This window comes from Manis pentadactyla, chromosome X (assembly GCF_030020395.1).
Source record: "Manis pentadactyla isolate mManPen7 chromosome X, mManPen7.hap1, whole genome shotgun sequence".
NCBI classification, from domain to species: domain Eukaryota; kingdom Metazoa; phylum Chordata; class Mammalia; order Pholidota; family Manidae; genus Manis; species Manis pentadactyla.
In genome coordinates this window covers 143,917,618-143,934,871 of record NC_080038.1, presented here as the reverse complement: position 1 = coordinate 143,934,871, position 17,254 = coordinate 143,917,618, and the positions used below count along the sequence as shown (strand labels likewise).

The 17,254-nt window shown below is 50.3% G+C and overlaps 1 protein-coding gene and 1 pseudogene across 1 annotated transcript; both read left to right on the top strand.

Moving 5' to 3' along the window:
• Positions 1-2,815: 2,815 nt before the first annotated feature.
• On the top strand, positions 2,816-16,872 carry LOC118924017 (tafazzin-like). The gene is made up of 8 exons (XM_057495407.1): positions 2,816-2,939; positions 3,118-3,264; positions 14,668-14,748; positions 14,870-14,911; positions 15,137-15,199; positions 15,400-15,452; positions 15,866-15,943; positions 16,043-16,872. The coding sequence occupies exons 1-8, from the start codon at positions 2,816-2,818 to the stop codon at positions 16,142-16,144; spliced, it is 690 nt and encodes a 229-aa protein (XP_057351390.1). The 3' UTR covers positions 16,145-16,872.
• LOC130681986 (ATP-dependent RNA helicase DDX3X-like) lies at positions 6,740-8,194 on the top strand (annotated as a pseudogene).
• Positions 16,873-17,254: the final 382 nt, after the last annotated feature.

Genomic DNA, 17,254 nt, shown 5'->3' with positions numbered 1-17,254 from the left:
TCTCCCAGGAGAGGAAGGCCACAAACTGGCAAGAAGGGACTTTCCCTTACCCAACACACGCGCCAGCTCCCCACAAATATATCTATCGCCATGAAAAGGCAGAAGAAATTGATACAGACCAAGATCACAGAGGCAAACCCTGAGAAGGAGATAGACCTAACCAGTCTTCCTGAAAAAGAAATAAAAGTAAAGCTCATAACCATGACAATGGAGCTGCAGAGAAATATGCAAGAGCTAAGGGATGATGTCCAGAAGGAGATTACAGAAATGAAACAATCTCTGGAAGGACTTATAAACAGAATGGATAAGATGCAAGAGGCCATTGATGGAATAGAAACCACAGAACAGGAACGCATAGAAGCTGATGCAGAGAGAGATAAAAGGATCTCCAGGAATGAAACAATGTTAAGAGAACTGTGGGACCAATTCAAAAGGAACAATATCCGCATTATAGGGGTACCGGAAGAAGAAGAGAGAGAAAAAGGGATAGAAAGTGTCTTTGAGGAAATAATTGCTGAAAACTTCCCCAAAGTGGGGGAGAAAATAATCGATCAGACCACGGAAATACACAGAACTCCCAACAGAAAGGACCCAAGGAGGACAATACCAAGACACATAATAATTAAAATGGCAAAGATCAAGGACAAGGATAGAGTTTTAAAGACAGCTAGAGAGAGGAAAAAGGTCACCTACAAAGGAAAACCCATAAGGTTATCATCAGACTTCTCAACAGAAACCCTCCAGGACAGAAGAGAATGACATGATATATTTAATGCAATGAAACAGAAGGGCCTCGAACCAAGAATACTCTATCCAGCACGATTATCATTTAAATATGAAGGAGGGATTAAACAATTCCCAGACAAGCAAAAGTTGAGGGAATTTGCCTCCCACAAACCACCTCTACAGGGTATTTTAGAGGGAGTGCTCTAGATGGAAGCACTCCTAAGGCTAAGTAGATGTCACCAGAGAAACTAAAATCACAGCGAAATAAAGCAGACCAACCAAATACTAACTAAAGGCAAAAAATAAAATCAACTACCTACAAAAGCAGTTAAAGGAAGCACAAAAGAGCACAGAATTAAACAACCAACATATAAAGAATGGAGGAGGAGGAATAAAAAGGGAGAAAAATAAAGAATGACCAGACAGTGTTTAAAATAGCTCAATAAGCGAGTTAAGTTAGACAGTAAGATACTAAAGAAGCTAACCTTGAACCTTTGGCAACCACAAATCTAAAGCCTGCAAAGGCAATAAGTACATATCTTTCAAATATCACTCTAAATGTAAATGGACTGAATGCACCAATCAAAAGACACAGAATAATAGAATGGATAAAAAAGCAAGATCCATCTCTATGCTGCTTACAAGAGACTCACCTCAAACCCAAAGACTGTAGGAACAAGGAAAGACTGAAGGAACAAAACAGCAGCCGAATCATAGAACCTAAGAGTGGACTAACAGTTACCAAAGGGAAAGGGACTGGGGAGAAAGGGAGGAAAGGGAGGGATAAGGGTGGGGAAAAAAAAGGGGGGCATTACGATTAGCATGTATACTGTGTGGGGGGCACGGGGAGGGCTGTGCAACACAGCAGACAAGTAGTGATTTTACAGCATCTTACTACGTTGATGGACAGTGACTGTAATGGGGTTTTTGGGGGGGGATTTGGTGAAGGGGTGACCCTAGTAAACATAATATTCTTCATGTAATTGTAGATTAATGACAAAAAAATTAATTAATTAAAAAATAAACAAAATAAAATACAGCAGGTAAGAAGAAAAAACACATATCCCTCAAAAGGATAAAAAAGTAAGGATAATACTATCACACACTGAGAAAATTCTTTCTCAACCGATCTCAGGAGTGATGCTTTTAACAAAAAGAGCATTTCACTAAGAGAGACAAAACCATGGTTGTAAAAGGTCCGGTTTAAACAAATAAATTCAAGAACGTTCAAAAAATACTTTCATAGGGTTTTTTACACAACACTTTCATCCCTAAGTGCTGCATTCCACAACATTTTAATACTTCAAATAAAGCTTTATAAAGCAGATGATTTGACTTTATGGATCGACGACCAATAGCTGTTTTCCAGTAATCACGAAGGATCTGCACTACAACAAAAATATTTCATACATACAGAATCTACCCACAATAAGCAGTGTATCAGACACTCACAAAACAAGCTCTATTTTCTCAGCACCAAATAGAGCAAAGCTTTCAAATCATACTTGCTCGTAAGGATGGTCCCTATCAAAGGACCACCAACTGACTCTGACTCTCTGTTCAGTGTATTGTCCACGGATAGTATAACTGACACCTGACAGGGCAATATATAATTTATCTTACACCCTGCATTGAAATAAAAGTGGAAAACATTTGAAAATGAAGCAGGGCATGGTGCTCAGATTTCATGGAGGAATACCTCCCCTGTGGAAGCTGTTAGGCTTTCTGCAAACAGACGTTTCTGGAGCAAACACGTGAACGGAGCCATGCGTGTGCAGGTCAGATGGACACGGATCAGGCCTTCCCAGGGCTGATGCCAGAGTAAACCACGGAGCACACCTGCGGTACTTTTGGAAAGAACGACTGTGGATGGCCAGAGAGCTGCCCGCCATGGCCACTCAGCGCCGCCCGTCCAGCCCCGCCCCCCCGTGGCCCCGCCGAGGATCCCTCTGTCTGCCCCACCACCCCCGCCCCATACCCGGGACCCCGTACACCGATCCCCGGCCCTCTGTCTCTCCGGCCTTCCCTCCGTCCCTCCCGCCTGCACCACAAACTCGGCGCCGCTCTCCCTCTCTCGGCCCCAGAGTACATGAACCACATCACCGTCCACAACAAAGAGGTGCTGTACGAGCTCATGGAGAACCGAGGCCCAGCCACCCCCCTCATCACCGTCTCTAATCACCAGTCCAGCATGGATGACCCTCATCTCTGGGGTACTGGCGCCAGTGTGATGGGCACAGGGAGGGAGGGAGCCAAACCAAAGCAAAACAAACTCACTTTTCACTGGGCTCTTCACATAGTCCGGCAGTCCAGGCAGGGCATGGGGTGGTGCCCCCAGGTCCTCCTGTGCCTCCATTCTGCATTGCTGACGATGGCAGGCATCATGCTCAGGGGAGGGTGGGGAGGCAGGGTACAAGGGAGGCAGGGGTGACTGTGCCTGTTCCCACTCCAGGACCCCTGCAGCTGCAGACATCTGCTTCACCAAGGAGCTACATTCACACTTCTTCAGCTTGGGCAAGTGTGTGCCCGTGTGCCAAGGTGAGCTGCTCCCTGGGAAGGGCTGCTGGGCCAGTGGGTGTAGGAAGGTGTGTCTGGGGGCTTCTTTGCCCTCCCGTGGGGCAGGGGGCTGGGCCCAATGCCTCTGGCTTGGCAGTACTGGCAGTGGAGGGACCCAGCTGGGACAGGCAACCTGGGGACAAGGGGAGCCCCAGTAGCATGACGCCCAGCTCCACTGTGTGGCAGCAGAGGTGGCAGTGGCTGTGGGAGGAGCAATGGCTTCTCGGAGAGCACTCAGTTCTCCATGACTGCCTGAGGCTTGTGCAGACCTATAGCAGTCAAGGAGGCATTATCTACAGCCCCTTCTCTGGAGGGCACTGCTAAGAGACTAAGTGATGGCAGTGTGCTGTCATTGGTCTGTGAGGGTGCTGGTATATAGCGGAGTCCTCAGGGTTTGGGCGAATGAATAGGATTGTGTTGATGGGGGGGAGGGGCCATTTTGACCCCCCCCCCCCGGTCTCCATATAAAAGGGCTTGGAGAGATTAAGCCATTGCTCGAAGGTCAAGGGGTAAGAGATGGCAAAGCCAGGATCCAAACACAGGTTGCTCTTTCCCCTGGGGAAGTAGAATTTTCCCACACAGAGTATGAAAGGAAGGGTGTTCTAGACAAAGGAAGCACATGCCAGGAACTGGAGAGGTAAATGGTAAAGGTAGAAAATGTAGGTTGGCTGTTGAATATAAAGGTTCTGGAATAACTGTGTTAAGCCGCTGGGACTCTGTTCTCTCATTGCGGTAGTGATGTGCTTTCATCAGTGGCTCAGAGAGCACCATGGCTGCAACAAGGCTGGTGGACTGGAGCTGGGCCAGGAGGAGGTAGGGAATCTGGTTAGGGGTTCTTGCAGTAATTCTGGCATCAGAGGATTAGTAGCTGAGCCTCTGCTCATCACTCTTGAGAGCCGGCGAACGGGACAGCTTTGGGATGTGCTCTGGAGGTAGAGTTGACAGGACGCTCGGTCGATTGGGTGTGGGCGATGGGGCAAGGAAAAGAGAACTCAAGGATGATTCTAGATGACATCTGGTGGCACGAGTCACTGGGAGGACTGGATGAGGGAAAATCAGCATTGGGGTTGGGAAGGGCAGGGAGTCAGTCCCAAGTTGCACATGCTTCATCTGGGGAGCCTCTCACCCAAGAAAGGGAGCAGCCGAGAAGCAGTGGGATGTGCTGTTCCAGAACTCAAAAGAATGTTCAGGAATAAAGATACTGGGGACTCAATCGAAAATGAAATCGCAAACGTCGAGGCAAGATTGCAGAGGAGAACAGGGAGATAGCAGGGGCTCAGGATGGTACCTCAGAGTACAGGGGAGCAGGAAGCAATGGCCAGAGAGGAAGGAAGTGAAGTAGGGCCCCTTGGCACTGTGGGAGCCTCCAGTGACCCCAGAGAAGCCATTTCTGTGGAGTGACAGTGGCAGGAGCTGCAGGGGGTGGAGAAGCAGGAGTGGAGACCCTCCACCCTGCAGGAGAACCTCTTTTCACAGGTTCTGTGTGAAGAAGGAGGCAGAGGAGGAAGTAACCAAAGTGTGTTAGAAGTCAAGGGAGAGTTTCTTATTTCTGGCTGGTCAAAGTAAAACAGTAACACCCAGTAAAGTCACTGAAGAGTAAAGGAGCGCTTTTAATGAGAGGCTGCAGTGCCTGCCCCTCCAGATCCGCAGACCTGCTCCCTGGACACAGCTGCCTTTCCGGAATGCTCTTTTTGCTGCTTTGGGAAGCTACTTAATTTCTCTGAAACATAAGCACAGGCCACAATGTTGAGGCTAGTGACCATGGCATTGTTTATCACTCCCTGCTCCTGTGCCCCCATCCCCAAATCTCAGCTCCTCCCTTCTGCAGCCTCAGAGGCCTTCCATGTCCACTTCCTGTTCTGTTCTCTTCTTTGACCTGTATCTAAGTTCTATTGCACAATTAAAAAAAGAAAGCAAAATATTAATCCTAAGCTCCTTTAATGAAAGAAAGCAGGCAGGGACAAGCTATTTATCAAACATGTTTCATGTGCAGCAAAGATCTAACAACAGGTGTTAAAGCAGGTGAAGTATCTTTGCTTCTGTGTTCCAAAAAAGTCCTTTTCCCTGAAGCACAGATAGGCCTTGTTATAGGACATGAAGTGTGAACGTGATCTTGCACAAGCTATACGAGTGAGTAGAGATAGCATTTGCAAAAGGTAAACATTATGAAGTGTTGCTCCAAAAGCATAGTAGTAGTTTTTTTATTTTGTTATCATGAATCTACAATTACATAAAGAACATTATGTTTGTTAGGGTCCCCCCTTCACCAAGTCCCCCCCACAAACCCCATTACAGTCACAGTCCATCTGTGTAGTAAGGTGCTGTAGAATCACTACTTGTCTTCTCTGTGTTGCACAGCCCTCCCCATGCACCCCCCTACATTATATATGCTAATCATATTTGGTTGGTCTGCTTTCTTTTCTGTGATTTTATTTTCTCTGGTGACATCTATTTAGCCTTAGGAGTGCTCCCATCTAGAGCAGTCCCTCTAAAATACCGTGTAGAGGTGGTTTTTGGGAGGCAAATTCCCTCAACTTTTGCTTGTCTGGGAATTGTTTAATCCCTCCTTCATATTTAAATGATAATCGTGCTGGATACAGTATTCTTGGTTCAAGGCCCTTCTGTTTCATTGCATTAAATATATCATGCCATTCTCTTCTGGCCTGTAGGATTTCTGTTAAGAAGTCTGATGATAGCCAGATGGGTTTTCCTTTGTAGGTGACCTTTTTCCTCTCTCTAGCTGCCTTTAAAACTCTGTCCTTGTCCTTGATCTTTGCTATTTTAATTATTATGTGTCTTGGTGTTGTCCTCCTTGGGTCCCTTCTGTTGGGAGTTCTGTGTACTTCCGTGGTCTGATTATTTCCTCCCCCAGTTTGGGGAAGTCTTCAGCCATTATTTCTTCAAATATATTTTCTATCCCTTTTACTCTCTTCTTCTTCTGGTACCCCGGTAATGTGGATATTGTTCCTTTTGAATTGCTCCCACAGTTCTCTTAATATTGTTTCATTCCTGGAGATCTTTTTCTCTCTCTCTGTGTCAGCTTCTATGCGTTCCTGTTCTCTGGTTTCTATTCCATCAATGGCCTCTTGCATCTTATCCATTCTGCTTATAAATCCTTCCAGAGATAGTTTCACTTCTGTAATCTCCTTCCGGGCGTCATCCCTTAGCTCTTGCATATTTCTCTGCAGCTCCGGCAGCATGGTTATGACCTTTATTTTGAATTCTTTTTCAGGAAGATTGGTTAGGTCTATCTCCTTCTCAGGGGTTGACTCTCTGATTTTGGTGTGCATCAAATTCTTCTGCCTTTTCATGGCGATAGAGGTAGTTGTGCAGAACTGGCACGTGTGTCGGCTGGGAGAATGTCCCTTCTTCCTGGTTTGTGGCCTTCTTCTCCTGGGAGGACAGCGACCTCTAGCGGCTCATGCTGGGCAGCTGCACGCAGACAGGGCCTCTTGATTCTTGCCCGGCCACTGTGGAGTTAAGCTCCGTGGTTGCTCTGGGCTTGGCTGGCCTCACTCTGCTGCTCCAATATGGCGGAGCCTCGACGGAGGGCAAACAGGCAGGAGTCTGTTTATCGCTGTGAGGGGCCTCTGAGCTGTGCTGCCGCCCAGGGGTTTAGGGCGCCTGGAGTTCCCTGGGATTTCTGGCTGCTCGGCTGAGTGTCCCAGGACGCTTTACTCCACATACTGAAAGTTTCAGTGATGCTGAGATGGGAGAAATTATCATGGGGAACATTGAGCTTACTTGTTACACTCATCCAACTCCAGTGCAAAAGCATGCCATTCCCATTATTAAAGAAAAAAAGAGACTTGAAGGCTTGTGCCCAAATAGGCTCTGGAAAAACAGCAGCGTTTCTCTTGCCCATCTTAAGTCAGATTTATGGAGATGGTCCAGGCGACGCTTTGGAGGCTCTGAAGGAAAATGGAAGGTATGGACGCTGTAAACAATACCCACTTTCCTTGGTTTTAGCTCCTACAAGAGAATTGTCTGTACAGCTCTATGAGGAAGCCAGAAAATTTTCACACTGGTCTAGAGTTCGTCCTTGTGTGGTTTATAGTGGTGCTGATATTGGTCAGCAGATTCGAGATTTAGAACATGGGTGTCACTTGTTAGTTGCCACTCCAGGACGTCTAGTAAACTTCTACAAATACTTGGTATTGGAAGAAGCTGATAGGATGCTGGATATGGGATTTGAACCCCAGATACGTCATATAGTTGAACAAGGCAGTATGCCACCAAAGGGTATTTGCCACACCATGATGCTCAGTGCTACCTTTCTTAAGGGAATACAGTTTCTTGCTCCTGATTTGTTGGATGATTATATCTTCCTGACGGTAGGCAGACTTGGCTCTACCTCTGAAAACATCACGCAGAAAGTAGTTTGGGTGGAATAGTCAGACAAACGGTCATTTTTGCTTGACCTCTTAAATGCAGCAGGGAAGGATTCCCTGACTTTAGTGTTTGTGGAGACCAAATGGGTGCCGATTCTCTCGAGGATCTCTTATACCATGAAGGATATGCTTGTACCAGTATTCACGGAGATCGATCACAGAGGGATAGAGAGGAGCCCAGAAGCCCGCCCCGCCACACCCCCGGCCTCGCTGAGGAGCCCCCGGTGTCCGCCCACCACCCCTGCCCACTCATGGCTCAGGAGCCCCGCTCCCGACATCCCCAGCCTCCTCACGCCTCAGAGCCCTGCCCCGCCCCCTCACCTCTCAGCAGCCCCGCCTCCCCCTGTGGGTTCATGCCTCAGGAGTCCAGAGCATACTCTGCTGACCCCTCAGGAGTCTCAGGAGCCCCGCCCCCAAAGCAGTCCGCTCACACCTCAGGAACCCTGCCCCCACCACAGCCTGATCACCCAATCACGCCTCAGGAGCCTCGCCACCCCCCCCAGAAGGGCCCCCACCCATAAGATAGTGAAATTCGTTCTTCTCTTCCAGGTCCTTGGTTCCCGCCAGCGCCACCTGAAGCCCAATCACCCCTCGCCCCCCTAATCCCAGCACCTAGCCAATAGCCACCAGCCCCGTAGAAGTGACACCTCAATCAGCTCATGTCCCTTCCGATATAACCCAGCATCTTTCCCTAATAAAGCTGAATTCTCCAGTGAATTGCTGCTGTGTGTCGCTCCTTTTCTTTCATTGGTGCCGAAACCCGGGAGACGGGACACCCCAACTGGGCCCTGTCTTCCCCCGACACCAGCAGAAGCTTGCCCTCATCCTCTTTTTCCATCGCTGGCTCCTCACACTCACCACTCCTCTTTGGCCTTTGGGTAAGTTTTCCCCCGGAGCGGGCCGCTCTTCCCCGAGCTATCACAGCGCCATTGACCATGATCGTCCGGCAAGGCCCTGATGCTCAGGGACGAGGAGGGAACTCTCCCCGCCTTAGGCCTTCACGGCTGCAGAGGACTCTCAGGCCCCTCCTCCAACAGCCATAAACGAGGTGACTCCTTTGCGGATGAGAATGCTCCCCTTCCCCCCCCCCCTTCCTCTTTCCATTCCTTCTGCCAAAAATTCCTAGTACTATGTTCCTCGTGACTCTGGCACCATGCCTTCTTAGAGAAGTCTGGGTGACGACCCACACTTCCTAAGAAATTCCGATTCGTATACGAGTTTCCGCAGACCACCAAGGATCATCGGGGACGCCCTTTGTCTCCTTGCGGTCTGCTCCCAGTCCAAGGATCTCCGTTCGTCTTCCCCTGTTTGTCTCCTTCTCTGTCCTTTAGCCATGGGAGCCTCCTCATCCCTCCCTGAAAGTTCACCTCTTGAATGCCTACTCAAGTATCTAGCCACCCTCTCCCTGACACCTGATATAAAACCAAAACTTCTCTGTAAATACTGCTCCCAAGATTGGCCGACATGCCCCCTAGACAATAACAACCAATGGCCCGCAGGGGGAACTCTTGATCCTAACATCACTCGCAATCTCTTTAACTACTGCCAGCGCCTGAAAAAATGGAGATTCCCTATATCGAAGCTTTCCGCCTCTTCCCCCCGCGTCCCCCCAAGTTCTCCTAGCCTGCAAGCCGTCTCTCCCGCAGAAGCCTCCCGTTCACTCCCTTCCCCCTCCTCTCCTACAACCCCTCCCCCTTCCTCCACCACCATCACCTCCCCCACCTCACCCCCATGCAGATCAAGCCTGAGCCTTTCAGCCCCCCTCTAACTAAGTCCCAGGAGCCTCCTCCGTCTTTGCCCCCATCACCTGTTTCTCCCCCACAGACTGAGCCAGAACCCTTCAGTCCCCCACCACCGTGGGTCTCCGCTCTCGAGACATCTTCACCTGCTGCTTAATAGCAGGTCTGAAAAACACAGCTCATAAAGTAGTCAATTTTCAAAAGCTCCAAGACATAATTCAAATGAAAAAGGAAACTCACTCTGAGTTCTTAGACAGACTCACTCAAGCCCTATTACAGTTACCAGCCTGGACCCAGAAACGCCTGACGGGAGACGTGTCCTTATGACATACTTCCTAGCTCAAAGCTACCCCGACATTAAAGCTAAACTCAAAAAGTTAGAACAGGGTACCACTACCCCACAGACTGAGATCCTAACAGTGGCCTTTAAAGTCTTCCATAACTGGGAGGAGGAGAAAGAACGCCGTAAACAAAAGGCTGATCAGGCCAATTTCCAAATGTTGGCCCAGCTGATAAAACCACAACCTGGGCACCCTTCTACAAACAAGCCCCCCCCAGGAGCTTGTTTCAAGTGCGGTCAAGAAGGACATTGGTCAAGGGCATGCCCCTAACCCAGATCTCCTACCACCCCATGCCCCAGATGCCACAAAAAGGGCCACTGGGGGTCTGATTGCCCAGCCACCCGAAGGGGAGGCTGGACGAACAACCCCCATCCTAAGCCCACCATAGTGGGGCTGGCAGAAGAAGACTGACAGGGCCCGGGGGCTTCTCGCCCAACCATTTCCATCACCAACCAGGAGCCCAGGGTTACTCTAATAGTAGACGGTCGCCCCATCTTCTTCCTCCTAGATACAGGAGCCACTTCTCAGTCTTGCAAGAATACCGGGGCCCTACCACGCCTGCCATTACTCCTATAGTCGGGATAAGAGGTAAACAGATTTTCCCATTAAATCCCCCCCGCCTTTTATGCACAATCCAAGACAATCCCGTACCTTTCTCCCACTCCTTCCTGGTTATGCCCCATTGTCCCATCCCTTTACTAGGATGGGGCATCCTTTCTCTCCTCCATGTTTCCATAACTACATCCACTCCCACAGCCCCCAGTACTCCCTTTCTGATGGCCCTCATAGCCGACGACCCCCTCTACCCAATGAAAGCTACAGTTCCGCCCTCATACACCCTGTAAATCCCAAAGTTTGGGACATTACAAGTCCCTCCATGGCTCTATGTCCTCCTGCCTCTATCAAATTACGTGACCCCTCTCAGTATATCTGTCAGGCCCCATATCCCTTAACCACTTCAGCCCTCATAGGCCTCCAACCCATCATTCAAGATCTTTTAAACAAAAATTACCTCAGACCCACTCACTCCCCGTTTAATACCCCCATATTAGCTGTTAAAAAAACCAACAGATCATTCCGCCTTGTCCAAGACCTTCGCCTCGTCAACATGGCCGTCGTCCCTATCCATCCCTTAGTTCCAAATCCATACACCCTTTTATTGCGGATCCCTAAGCCTCCCACTTCTCACTGCTAGATCTCAAGGACGCATTTTTTTTTCTATCCCTCTGGACCCCTCCTCCCAAGATTTTTTACAGAAAACGGCTCCTCTCTGACATGCCCGTTCCCAAAACCGAGACAGAAATCCTTTCCTTTCTAGACCTGGCTGGGTATTTTAGAGCGTGGATTCCAAACTTCGCCCTGTTGGCAAGACCCCTATACAACCTCAGCAAGCGCCCCCCTGAAGAACCATTATCCTCCTCACCCCGACACTCCTTCATTAAGCTCCGTCAAGCCCTTGTGGAAGCCCTAGCTCTCCATCTTCCTGATTTGTCGAAGCCCTTCTCATTATACATTCATGAGAGGTCCGGTCAAGCTCTAGGAGTCCTAGGCCAATATTATGGCCCATCCTTTGCCCCAGTAGCTTATCTTTCCAAGCAATTAGACCCCACAGTTCGGGGATGGGCCCCCTGCCTACGGGCATTAGCCACTGGACAGCTCTTGCAGAAGGAAGCTCATAAACTGACATTCGGGGCGCCCCTTACCATTCTCTCCCCACATCACCTAAAGGATCTCTTAACCTACAAAAGTTTACAGACTCTCCCTCCCTCCAGACTCCTGACCTTACTGTCCTCTTTCCTCCAAAATCCCGTTCACCCCCTTTGCCATCCATACCCAAATCATGACTTTTTCCTCCTTTCCTGCTCCCTTGCTCTCTCTCGCTTTTTTTCCTCATTCCTATTGTCTTCCCCACCACCCCAGCCACCATTGTATGGCGATTCAAAGTCAGACAGACTTACACACAGCATCAAACAAAAATTACTGCCCTCATTGCCACATCAGACTGCCCCCTGAAAGGCTGCTCCAAGCCTTTATACCACCACTTTCCTCCCTCCACTGAAGTGTTCACTAGCAGCTACCTTTATTCTCCCTACCTCTGCTTCCTCTATGACCAAAAACAAGCCTGTTGCAGGCGATGGACAGACACCTATGGGGGATGTCCCTACTGGTCTTGCGCCATTCACTATATGGGTAACTCCTGGTACCCACAGTATTACTCCTCCAACCCATTTTCTTCAATACTAACAAACCCCTTCCTTACCTGGCTCTGGCCCATTACAGGCCCTATAATAATCATTCTCCTCTCCTGTCTCTCCTTGCCTTGTAATGTTTATCAAATCCCAAGTTGGTAAAATCTCTAATCAAACTTTCAACCAGCTTTTACTCAGGAACTACCAGCTTTTAGCCACAGAAGATCCCTCACCCTCACGTAACCTCCTCACCACACACTGAGATGGACCGCTCTCTCCGCTAGAAACTGTTCCTGGAAACAATGGCCGCAGACGCCTGGCTTCTGGCACCCGTATCCTCTTGGCACCATTAGAATCAACAAGTCCTCGACCTATGGTTACAGGGAACCTTCATTGATTTCCAACCTGAAGAAGTCCACATCTACTCGTCCTTACTGTGGGGAGTCCTATCAACCCTTTCCTCCCGGTCCTCAAGCCCTCACTCCCTTCTCCGCCCCCGTTCAGCAGGAAGCAGTCAGAGAGAAAGCAACGTCCACAACCCCATAGAGGAGAAAGGGGGGAATGAAGGGCCAACACCCATAAGATGGCGAAATTCCTGCTTCTCTTCCGGGTCCTCGGTTCCCGCCGGCACCACCTGAAGCCCGATCACCCCTCGCCCCCCTAATCCCAGCACCTAGCCAATAGCCACCAGCCCTGTAGAAGTGACACCTCAATCAGCTCATGCCCCTTCCTATATAACCCAGCACCTTTCCCTAATAAAGCAGAATTCTCCGGTGAATTGCTGCTGTGTGTAGCTCCTTTCCTTTCAAAACATATAATCAATTTTGATTTGCCAAGTGATATTGAAGAATATGTACATCAGATTGGTCGTACAGGATGTGTGGGAAACCTTGGCCTTGCCGTCTCATTCTTTGATGAAGAAATATCACGAAGGATTTGTTGGATCTTCTTGTTGGGAAACATGGCTCATGGACACCACCATAAGGGTAGCAGTCGTGGACCTTCCAAGAGTAGATTCAGTGGAGGATTTGGTGCCAGAGACTATCGACAAAGTAGTGGTTCCACCAGTTCTGGCTTTAGTAGTAGTCATGCAACCAGCAGCTGCAGTGGTGGAGGTGGTCACAGCAGCAGCAGAGGATTTGGTAGAGGTGGTTATGGAGGCTTCTACACTAGTGATGGATATGGAGGAAATAACAGCTTCCAGGGGGTCGACTGGTGGGGCAATTGAATCTGCTTTACAACAAAGTCATCCTTTTAAACAACCTCATGGAAACCACATGCAACTTAGCCAGACTATTGTGTAGCTTTAAGAACTTCAGTACATTACCAACTGTGATTGTCCTGAAAATTTAAGGGAGCTCAAAGAGAAAAGAAAAGAGTAGTCAACAGTCTATTAATAAATCGATTTAAAGATTTAATTGATGTAGTTTGGATTAAACCCCCTCCTGCTTATTCCCACCCCAAACTGCATTTATAATTTTGTGACTAAGGATCATTTGTTAATTGTGACTTTAACTTAAGACAACTTACTGTTTTGATGTCCTGTTGGCTCACTAATGCTCAAAATATCAATCGTTCAAATGAAGTTACTGAAGTTGGGCTGAAAAAAAAAATCCATTTCTTAGTGCATTGGGCCAAGATAGTCCCAGTGTCTGTCTCCGTCCTTCTTTGCGATGGCTCTCCATTCCCTACTTGATAAGGTGAGGGTATTTACTTGACCCCACTCCTTTGACCTCCCCCCTTCGCTGTCTCTGTCTCTGTCCACTATATAAAGGTTGATGAGTTTCTTACTGTGTGTGATCACAGATTGTCTCCACAGCAACCCCAAGCTGAAAGCAAGCATGCAACATAAGGCATCTCTGTTGCTGCTGATCACAAGGACACCTGGCTCCACTCTCATGGTCTCAAGGCATCTGCAAGGAGAGTGGTGCTGGCATGGGGGGCAGCATGAATCCACTTTTTTCAGCGTAGCAAGTCTGAGTTTTTCCCAACTCTCAATGGCCCTGTCTGTCCCATAATGTGTTCTCCTTTTCCCAAGAGGCCTCACTAAGGGGGAGTCAAGTTTTCAGGGGGAACCCTGAAAGGAAGGGGCCAGCAAAGGGGGGATGGTAGAGCTCAGGCAGAGGCCTAGGTGAGACCCCGAGAAAGGGTGCTGTCCAGAATCTGGGGCCCAAGTGAGGTTGGAAATAATGTACTGCTTTGCTCCAGCAGCTCCCACTGTGCCAGGGGCTACATATGGAAAGCCCACCCAAGGGGCAGTGCATCCCAAGGAGAAAGAGAAAGTTTCAAGAGCCTGGCTAGGGATGGAAGACAGTGAGGGTGATGCGTTGGTCTGGGCAGCTGTGAGGGAGTGGACTGCGGGTGTGCGGCAGCTGAAGTGGCTCAGCGGGTGAAACTGGTGGGTCCAGCAGGCATGGCCCTAGAGTAGTAGAGGAGCTGCCAGCTCAGGATTTCAATCACAGTTCCAAACCACGATGCGGCCTTGTAAGTGACAGGCACTTAGAGGTTTAGAGTATGTTAGTCAACTAAGGATGTTAAGGGCCATAATGCAGCCAGGGCTGAACAGGCCCAGGAGAGACAGTCATTAGAGGGTGTCCCTGTGGATGGCGAAGTGAGGGGTGAGGAAGTCCCTGAGCTGCTGCTTCATCTGCCCTTCATTCCCAGGGAGGGGGAAGGAGGGGCTCAGGGGAATGGGGACTGATGGGGAGAGGCCTTTCCTTGGCAGGAGATGGTGTCTACCAAGAGGGAATGGATTTCATTTTGGAGAAGCTCAACCATGGAGACTGGGTGCACATCTTCCCAGAAGGTCAGTGGGGCCAGCAGGGTCACAACCCACCCCACCCCTACCAAGTATATGGGTGGAACTAGTCCCCTCCTCCACCTCCCCCCGGCAGCTCCCAAGCTTCTGCCGTGTTCCCCCTCATCAGGGAAAGTGAACATGAGTTCTGAGTTCCTGCGCTTCAAATGGGGTAGGGGCTGCTGGCCTTCTCTGGCTGGGTTGGACTGTGGCAGATAGGGGCACATGGGTGTGTTGGTAGCAGCAGGAAGAAGACTGGTGCTGAGATGAGGGATTGTCATGCAGAGGGACCGGCCCAGGGAGCTGGTTTTAAGTGGGGGAAGGGCAGGGGTGGCCTGGCTGTAGGCTGGCACGTAAGCTCTGCTCATGCCAACATTTCTGCCTCTCTGTGGGGCAGGAATTGGACGCCTGATTGCAGAGTGTCATCTCAACCCCATCATTCTGCCGCTGTGGCATGTTGGTGAGCCTCCCTCTCAGGCCAAGGCTGTGGCCTGGGCATGGGGGCGGGGAGAGGGGTTTCTCTAGATGGTGTTGGCAGGGAGTTCCACTGGGTGGCAGGGAGAGGATGTCTGGGTTAGGGGATCCACCTGGGCTCAGGCTGCACTGCTCCACGCCCTGCCTCATGCTTCTCGGTCTTCTCTTCTGTCCACTGTGCTGCAGGAATGAACCATGTCCTGCCTTATAGCCCACCCTACTTCCCCCGTTTTGGAGAGGTGGGTAGGGGCTGCTGACCTTTGTGTCTGTCTGTCTGCCATCTACCCCATGTTCCCTGCCCAGCACTACTGAGGCCAGACTCAGGAGGAGCTGAGCTTGAGGCCACAGCTGGGGGACTGATTGGAGCAGAGAGAGGGCCTAACTGGCACCAAGGCCGATAGAAGGAGAGCAAAGGAAATCAGGAAGAGCTGGGCCCTGGGGCAGGGACAGAACGGGACATCAAGGGCAGGGACCCCAGGACTGAAATGGCAGATAGAGCCCGAATGCCTTGTTTTAAAGAGAGAGAGTGGCTCTGAGGGAGCATGCAACAAGTCTAGGGCAAGACTCAGGCTTCTGGCTCCCTGGGGTGGTTGGGCTGGGACTGTGGGCACTCCCCGTTTGTGTAACCTGCCTCTGGCTGCACTCCCCACAGAAAATCACCGTGCTGATTGGGAAGCCCTTCAGTGCCCTGCCCACGCATGAGCAGCTCCGGGCAGAGAACAAGGCAGCTGTGAGTCATGCCCCACCCCTCCTACAAGTTCCCTTTTCTCCCAGGGCCCCTGGGCCCAGCTCCCCACGGCTGCACGCCAGCCCCAGTCCTTCCCCTCAGGTGGAGATGCGCAAAGTCCTGGCTGAATTCACTCAGGAGGAATCCCAGCGCCTGAAGACCCAGGCTGAGCAGCTCCACAGCCACCTGCAGCCTCGGAGATAGGCACCACCCTGCCCAGACCCTGTCCTTGCTTCCTTTCAGGAGAGGGCAGCCAGCCCCTGAGGCCCGGGAAAGAGGCTGTCCTGGGACCCAAGCCCCAACTGCTGGGCTCTCAGCACCATCCTTGGGTTCTTGCCTGGCACAGAGATGGGGCTGGGGGATGGACTCGTGCTTTGAGCTCAGCTCTGGTTTTGTAGACAGATTTGTTCATAACCCTTAACGGATACCCTCCCCTAGATGGTGAGCATTCCAGCTCCTCTCGTTCTTCACGTGAAGGAAGGCTCTCAGCTACTCCTCCCACTTGGCCATGAAAGGAGGAAGAAATTTAGGCTGGAGCCTCCTTCCTGCTTGCTTCCAGGCTTTCCCTCCAGGGCTGGGGTCAGGAGGCAGAGTAGTTGAAGGAGGTGGGGTGGCCAGGACAGACCTTCAGGGAGGGGCCCATGAAGGGGTGGGCCCAGGCCTCCGACCACCCACCCTGATCAGGGATGGCCACTAGCCACGTCTTCCTTCTGCCCATGCTTCCCACAGGTGTGGGACTCTTGGGCAGGGCCCAGCCTCAGGCTGCAGGCAGAAGAGCAGCCATTTGCCAGAAGTGGAGCCCAGTCAAACAGCCTGTAGCCAGGGCTCACTGACTTCTCTTGTCCTTCCCACCCCCTAGCATCACTCAAGTACCATGGAGCCTAGGTTTTCATGTTTTGTAAACAATAAAGTATCTGTGTTGTACTGTTTTACCTCTGGCCTCTCTGTAGAGGTGGGGATGGGAGGTGACCTGTTGGACAGGGAGACTGGGCGTTTAGAGTCCTGGGCAAAAATCAAGAACACTTGAGCAGACAGCCATAAAACTCAACGTGCACCAGTCATGTCAGACTTAAGTCATCGTCTGTAATCCCCTACCAACCTCGCAGAGGAGGCAGAGCAAAGCTAATGGACTTTCTTCAGAATTCAAAGCTAGCAAGGTAGGGGAAGCTAGCAGCAATTTGATCCTCCTCAGGCCAGTTCCCAAGAGAAAGGTCTCTGAAGGGCCCAGTGAGCCACCATGAGCAACACTTACCGTGATGGGAGGTGGGGCAGAGATCGCTACATTGAGCTTGGGACCCGGCTGGGAACAAAGAC